Here is a 7,419-nt window from a genome sequence, read left to right on the forward strand (position 1 = left end):
ACATCTACAATAAATTACTGCCCTTAAGTAACTGAAACTAGTTGAGCTATAAATGGTGTAATTACCAATCAAGTAAATTTATAGATTCCTTTTTCATTTAAAACTCTTAAAAAAAGTGACTTCCATTATTTCTTCACAAAACGTTTACAAAAATTCAAATTTCAGTTTTTCCCTATTAACAACTGCATATTTTCTTAGTAATTTGATCTAAACCAACCCTGTTTTGGAAATTCAAGTATTGCTGTTGCTGAATCTAATTGGACTGATTCTTCTTTGAAATCAGCAACTATTGTTTAATTGTTGAATCAACGATGCAGTAATTTGTTTGAATCAAATTCAATTATTGATTCTTCTGTTCCATTTGTTAGAATTGACCTGTCAGTTGAAAATTCAACCTTTACTATTGCTTAAGGTACATAATCATTATTGTTACTCAGTTCATTTTTTTAAACCATTATTGATGTGCCTATCGAATTTTTGTTGTTGTCGTTAATTTGTATGTGAAAAAATTGTAAAGAAATTCGAGTTAGAATCAAGGCAGCAGTAAAATTGGAATTCAACTATTTGTTGTAAATTTCAGCTTAAAAGTTGTTTCAAGTGTAAAAAATTCAGTATTCGACTACTGTTTTGAGGATTGTTTTTATATATTTTGATTGTTTTAACAATTGAACAAATTGTAAACAACTTTTGAATCCTCGTTTATTCAATTATTTTCTAAAATTCAAGATAAATTAATGATCGAATTTAGCAGTTGAATTTGATGATATTATATGAACCCATATCAAAGTATAAATTATCTATTCCATATGTATTTTTGATGTGCTTAATGGTAACACTGCATATGTATTTTTGATATGGTTAATGTTAACACTGCATATATATTTTTATTTTGTTGTCGAAATTCTATAGTATAAATGTATATTTGAAAAGATATTTTACTTTAAGCAAATGTTGTGTAAATATATTTTTTAAATTGAAATGTTGGCTGTGTAACTTTATTTGCACTTAAATCTGAAAAGTGTGTGTTATAACAAGTGACATTTGACAAATATGTATAAAACATATCAAATTACATATTACGTATGCTCCAGATGTATTTTTTGATATGCTCAATGTTAACACTGCATATGTATTTTTGATATGATTTATGTGAACACTGCATATGTATTTATGTTAACACTGCATATGTATTTCGTACTTGTTTTACTTCCATTTGATTCAGCAGTTTCTGTATTTGTTTGCAAACTTTTGTTGTGTTTGTATTTTAATTTAAACAAATATTGTTTAAATGTACTTTTTAAATGAAGATGTTGGCTGTGTAACTTTGTCTGCACTTAAAGATGTAAAGTGTGTGTTAAAATAAGTGATATATGAAAAATATGTATATTTATTGGTTAAATCAAGTAGAAATGGAAAGCATACCAGTCTTTGTAAAGCACTCTGGTCGATGGACGTACGAAAAGAACTTCGAAGAATATGTCACTGATGCTATATTGTTGAGCACATCAGCAACATTCGTTGAGCTGCACGATGTTTTGGCATCTCACTTTAGTATGGATTTAACCAGTAAACGTATTCTAGTGGAATATCAAATCACTGCTAATGCAGGACAAATAGAAATACATAACGATATGGGTTTAAAGGTGTTTATATTGCAGAAAAAGCTCATACAAGACATGAATTGTCTTTCTTTATATGTAAGCATTTTGGATAAAGTTGTAGGGAACAACTTGGCAAGTTCATCTATATGTGTTGCTGAAAGAGAAATCAACTGTAACAACTTGCAAACAGTGATAAATACAACAAATGAAGGAGCTTTAGTGGTTTGTGAAGATACACAAGCATTAGATTTTTTTGAGATGGATACTATTGAGGTGATTATCTCAGACCCACACCACAAGCGTATTGAGGACGATCAGGTTTACTTGATAAATTTTTTTTTAAAGTCAGTCATGAAGGACTATGCAATTAGTTAGAAATTTCAAACGTGCAGTAAAAGGTCTAGTTAAAAAATATATTTACATTCCATATCACTCTGATTTTGTTTAATATTACTTTGGATATGTATTTTGAATGCATTTAATCATGTTAGATGCAGTTATACATTGTTTTGCAAATCAAGAAACTGTGAGTTCTTAATGCATGCATCAGGCATGGGAGACACTAGAATGTTTAGAATTAGAAGATTCATACCTGAACATACTTGCCCAGTGAAGGACAAGATCTATCCAAAGATTCATGCAACTAGTATGTTGATAGCTGGTATGGTTAAATAGAAATTCAAAAACTTCAAATAAAAATACAGTGTGACAGAAATAAAAAATGACATGAAGGAAGATTTTGGTATGGATTTGACATACACTTTATGTTGGAGGGCCAAGGAAAGAGCGTTAGAAGAGTTGAGGGGTAAGCCATCAGCATCTTATAGAAAACTGCCATCATACTTATATGTGCTAAATACTACCTATCTGGAGTCACATATAAGAATAAAGAAGACAGATGATAATGCGCTATTGTATGTATTTATCACACTACATGCATTCATTAAATGATTCGATCATTGTAGACCAGTCGTAGTTGTTGATGCTAGTCATCTGAGAGGAATGTATACTGGGGCATTTGTAACAGCATGTACAACGGACGGAGCAGTTTAGTATCATTTAATAATAATTACATTGTATAACTGGTTGTATTTTTTTTGTATTTCTGCTGTTGACTTGAAAAATACATATATCCACTTCATATATACATATCTGTATATAATTACATATATTTTCAAAATTTTCTGAATGAAACATGTCAAATTGATTATGTTTGATAGTGAGGTTCAAGTAGATTTTATTATATGTAATTGATACCATTTCAGGTAGATAATATATATATATATGTATGTATATATATTAATTTACCTGTATTTGTAATAAATACATATGCAGTTCCTATATATATTTAAATCGGCCTACGCAGATTTTTTTATATTTGCAGGTCATATGTTTTCTTTGGCATATGGTGTGATTGATTCTAAAAATGATGAATTATGTATACAAGTCATATATATCCTTTGGCATATGGTGTGCTTGATTCTGAAAATGATGCATCCTGAACGTGGTTCTTTGAGAATCTAAAGAAAGCGTACGGGGAAAGACAAAACATGTGTGTTGTGTCTGATAGGAATCCAAGCATCATAAAGGCTGTTGGTGATGTGTACAAAGATGTTCCACATTATGCATGTATGTGGCATCTATAGGGAAATATGAAAAACTTTACCGAAAGTCACACGATACATTGTCGGAGATCTTTTATACAATGGCCAAATCATATTCAAAGTTAGAATTACACATGTTAATGAAAAAAGTTGAGGCAGCTGATATTAGGGTGAAGAAATATTTGGAATTGATGGATTACGAAAAGTGAGCTAGGTCGTATGCAACAGTTCACCAAGGATGGACTTTGACTTCAAACATTGTGGAGTCAATAAATAGGGTGCTTGTATTTAGGGTTGGGCATATTTTGGTCTAAACTGAAAAAACCAAAATTTAATTTTGGTTTTGGTTTTTCGGTTTTTAGGATCGGTTTCGGTTTGTAATTTTTGAAATTTGGTTTTTCGGTTTGGTTTTGGTTTAAATTTGGATAAACCGAAAAACCAAAATTTTATAAATAAATAAATAATATGTATATTTTATTATATATATATATATAAAATATATAAAATAATATATTATATATATATATATTATATATATAATATATATATATATATCTATATATATATTCAGTAAGTAGTAACTATTAAGTAGTAAGCACAATTGCACAATTTCAAAACACTAAATCGCTAACACATTACACAAGCAAACAGCCGCAGTTATGCGCCATTTCTCACGTATGGTACAATCCACCGGCGACGACGACACTTCCTTGCTTCGCTCCTCCGTACAATCCACCGGCGAAGGCAAGGCGGCGAGCAAGCGACAAGCCGACAAGCGTTCCTTCTTTCTACTGGACACTGTTGTGGGCTTGTTACTTGTAGACTGTAGCTATCTACCGAAGGCAGAGAGGAATAGTTGAGCCGGCGATGACCACTGTCGTCTGTCTGTGGGTTTTTTGAGTTGGTTGCCGGCAACCAATCATTCAATTGATCGACGACCAATTTTTTGATCAATCAAGGCTTCCAATTATGTCTAATCTGGTATTCTTTTCCATTCCTCATTTAAATTGATAGTTTAAGATTAAAGGAGGAGAAGTGAGAATTAAAAATAATTACATTATTTTCACAGATTGGAAGCAGGGTAAGTGAAAGTGGAGCATCAAATGAAAATATTTCAATTTCATCTCCAAATGATGTTGAAACTGCCGTTGAAGCTGAACTTTTGAAGAAAATAAAGGCCATGGAACCTAGGGGAAAATGTTAGAAATGGTTTGACAAGTTTGATGATGAAAAAATGGGAGCTAAGAAAGTAAAATGTAAGTACTATGGGCAAATTTATGTTGTTCCTTCAAGTGTTAGTGGTACTTCGTCGATGAATAATCACATACTAAAGTTATGTCCTTATCGCCTCAATGTTAGTGTTAAAGACAGTCAACAAAATTAGCTTTTCAACCATCTTCAGCGGGTGAAAAGAAAGGGGCATTGGGTACTTGGACATTTGATCAAGGACAAAGTAGGAAAGCTTTAGCCCAAATGATAGTTGTTGATGAGTTGCCATTTAGTTTTGTGAAAAGAAAGGTTTTAAAAATTTTATGAGAGTCACAGCCCCACACTTTCATATTCCTTCTCGTAGAACCTCGACAAGAGATTGTTATCAGTTCTATAATGAAGAGAAATAAGTTTTGAAAAAGGTTTTCAAAGAAGTACATCCAAAAGTTTGTCTTACGATAGATACTTGGACATCTATACAAAACATTAACTACATGTGTCTAACAGATCATTTTATAGACACAAATTGGAAATTATATAAAAGAGTGATAAATTTCTGTCCAATTTCTAGTCATAAAGGTGTTGATATGGCTGCTTCCATTACTAACTGTTTTCTTGAATGGGGTTTGGATACTATTTTTAGTATTACAGTTGATAATGCTAGTTCCAACAATGTTACTGTGATAGAAATGTCTAAACAGTTAAATAATTGGGGAGCTAACATAATGGAGGGTCAGCATCTTCATGTGAGGTGTATGACACACATTCTTAATCTTATTGTACAAGATGGGCTAAAGAAAATTGATAAGTCTGTCAAGCGAGTAAGACAATCTATGAAGTATGTTAAACAATCTGCTGCTAGAGTTAAAAAGTTCAAAGAATGTTGTGAATATCAAATGATAACTTGCAATAAATCTTTATGTTTAGATGTTCCTACTCGATGGAACTCTACATACTTGATGCTTGAAATAGCACAACATTTTGAGCTTGCATTTGAAAGATTTTGTTTCTATGATAATGGTTTTTTGGATTATCTTCGTACTTCTCCTTGTGAAGATGGAACTAATGCAGGGGCTTTTACAAGTGAGGATTGGGAAAATGTGAGGGCAATGATAAAATTTTTGAAAACTTTTTATGATCTTACTTTGAAAGTTTCTGGTTCAGAATATGTTACTAATAGTGTGCATCTTGTGAAAATTGCTGAGCTTGATCTGATTTTGAAAGAGATGATAGAAAATGAAGATTTTCATTTGAGAAAAATAGCAACAAATATGAGGGAAAAGTTTAGAAAGTATTGGGGTGATCCAAAGAAAATGAACAAAATGATCTTTATTTCATCTGTATTGGATCCCCGTAACAAACTAGAATATGTTCCTTTTGAAATTGTGGACATGTTTGGGAAAAAAATTGGAAACAAGTAGTCTGAGTCGGTAGAGGCATATATGAAAGCCTTGTTTGAGCATTATGTTAAGAAATTGAAAAACTCTTCATCTTCATCTACTTCTTCTTATTCTGGAAACTTTTCATTGTAAGTGGTTATGGAAACTTTCAAAGAAGAGACCTAATGAGAACAAAACAACAATTTGAGAAACATAAAGAAATTAGTGGAGGTTCAAGCAGTAAATCTGAGTTGGGAAAATATCTTGCTGAAGAGATTGAGCCAGATTCGAAAAATTTTGACATATTAGGTTGGTGGAAAATTAATGAGCCGAGATTTCCCATTCTTGCTGAGATGGCTCGTGATGTTTTAGCCATTCTCATTTCCAGTGTCGCATCTGAATGAGCATTTAGCACGGGAGGTCGTGTTATTGATCCATTTAGGAGTTCATTAACTCCTAAACTAGTGCAATCTCTTATTTGTCTTCAAGATTGGCTTAGACGTGAACCTATTCCAATTAATGTTGAGGAAAATTTAGAGTATCTTGAGCAACTTGAAATTGGTAAGAATTTTATGATTTTGTATTCATTTTATTGAAAATAATTTCTTATTTATATTGCATATCAACTAACAGGTGTCTTATATTTTTTTAGAAATGACTTGTAGTGGAACTGAGTCTAGCATTGTTGATGTATAGTTGCCAATAAGCAAATTTGGATTGTGGGTAAGTGTGTTTTTGCGTTCTTTTTCTACTTCTACTTCTATTAGTTTCTTGATTTGAAAGTGTGTTAGGGTTGAATTATGCAAGTTGTAGATGACTGCATTATCTCTAGCTTGGTCTTGCAATTTAATAAGAGATCATCAAGATAGAGCAGTATGTTGTTTATGGTGGATTGATTGGCTTTAAACCTGAGCTGATCAGATTTTTATATATGATGTTTGAATATGTTGAAGGATCCGATGCTTAGTGGGATCATGTGATGTTCCTTTGACTGTTCTTTGTTGGAACACTGATTTATCATATTTTTTTTTTGATCTTTGTTGAGGTGGTGTCTCTGCACCACATGGAACTATGGTACGTTTAAAATTTGGGCGTCCTCAGTTGACAGTTCTTTAGAATGTATATAGCTTTGATTTCTTTTTTACTATTTAAATGCAATTTGAAGTGAATCGTGTGCTCTTTAACTTGATTTTCCATATCACAACCAAACTTTCACTTGATCAATAATTATTCCAGATGCCTTAGAGACTAGAGAGAGTGAGATTTTCAGATAAGTTGTTAAAAAGTTTCAAAGTGGTCATATAACTTGGAACGTGATAATACTTTATTTACTGGAAGAGGTGGTTTTTATATTGTCTTTAATTTTTATATTCGAAGATTTGATTTCATCCCTTAGGAATTACAAGTGTAGGTTGTGTCATCCTTGATACCTGGACGCCATAATACAATGAGGTGGCATGTTTGATTATAGTGAAATATTTTCTATCAATTGCATGCAAAGTATTTACCTGGTATATGATATTACTTCTGTATCATACAACTGTATGTAGCCATGTAGGGAATTTGTATATTTTATTCATTTTTAATGTAAGAAAGTTGTGTATATTGTTTTAGTTTAGTGATGCA

The 7,419-nt window shown here is 31.7% G+C and overlaps 1 protein-coding gene across 1 annotated transcript; it reads left to right on the top strand.

Moving 5' to 3' along the window:
* Positions 1-5,001: 5,001 nt before the first annotated feature.
* LOC124886646 (zinc finger BED domain-containing protein RICESLEEPER 2-like) lies at positions 5,002-6,197 on the top strand. The gene is made up of 2 exons (XM_047395522.1): positions 5,002-5,831; positions 5,948-6,197. The coding sequence occupies exons 1-2, from the start codon at positions 5,002-5,004 to the stop codon at positions 6,195-6,197; spliced, it is 1,080 nt and encodes a 359-aa protein (XP_047251478.1).
* Positions 6,198-7,419: the final 1,222 nt, after the last annotated feature.

Source organism: Capsicum annuum, chromosome 8 (genome assembly GCF_002878395.1).
Source record: "Capsicum annuum cultivar UCD-10X-F1 chromosome 8, UCD10Xv1.1, whole genome shotgun sequence".
Classification (NCBI taxonomy): Eukaryota; Viridiplantae; Streptophyta; class Magnoliopsida; order Solanales; family Solanaceae; genus Capsicum; species Capsicum annuum.

What these genes read in the sequence shown, in the direction of transcription:
- LOC124886646 (XM_047395522.1), top strand. Translation starts at nt 5,002, where the DNA reads ATGGCTGCTTCCATTACTAACTGTTTTCTTGAATGGGGTTTGGATACT. An exon ending in GGGAAAAAAATTGGAAACAA is followed by an intron (nt 5,832 to 5,947) that starts GTAGTCTGAGTC and finishes TTTCATTGTAAG; the next exon opens with TGGTTATGGAAACTTTCAAA.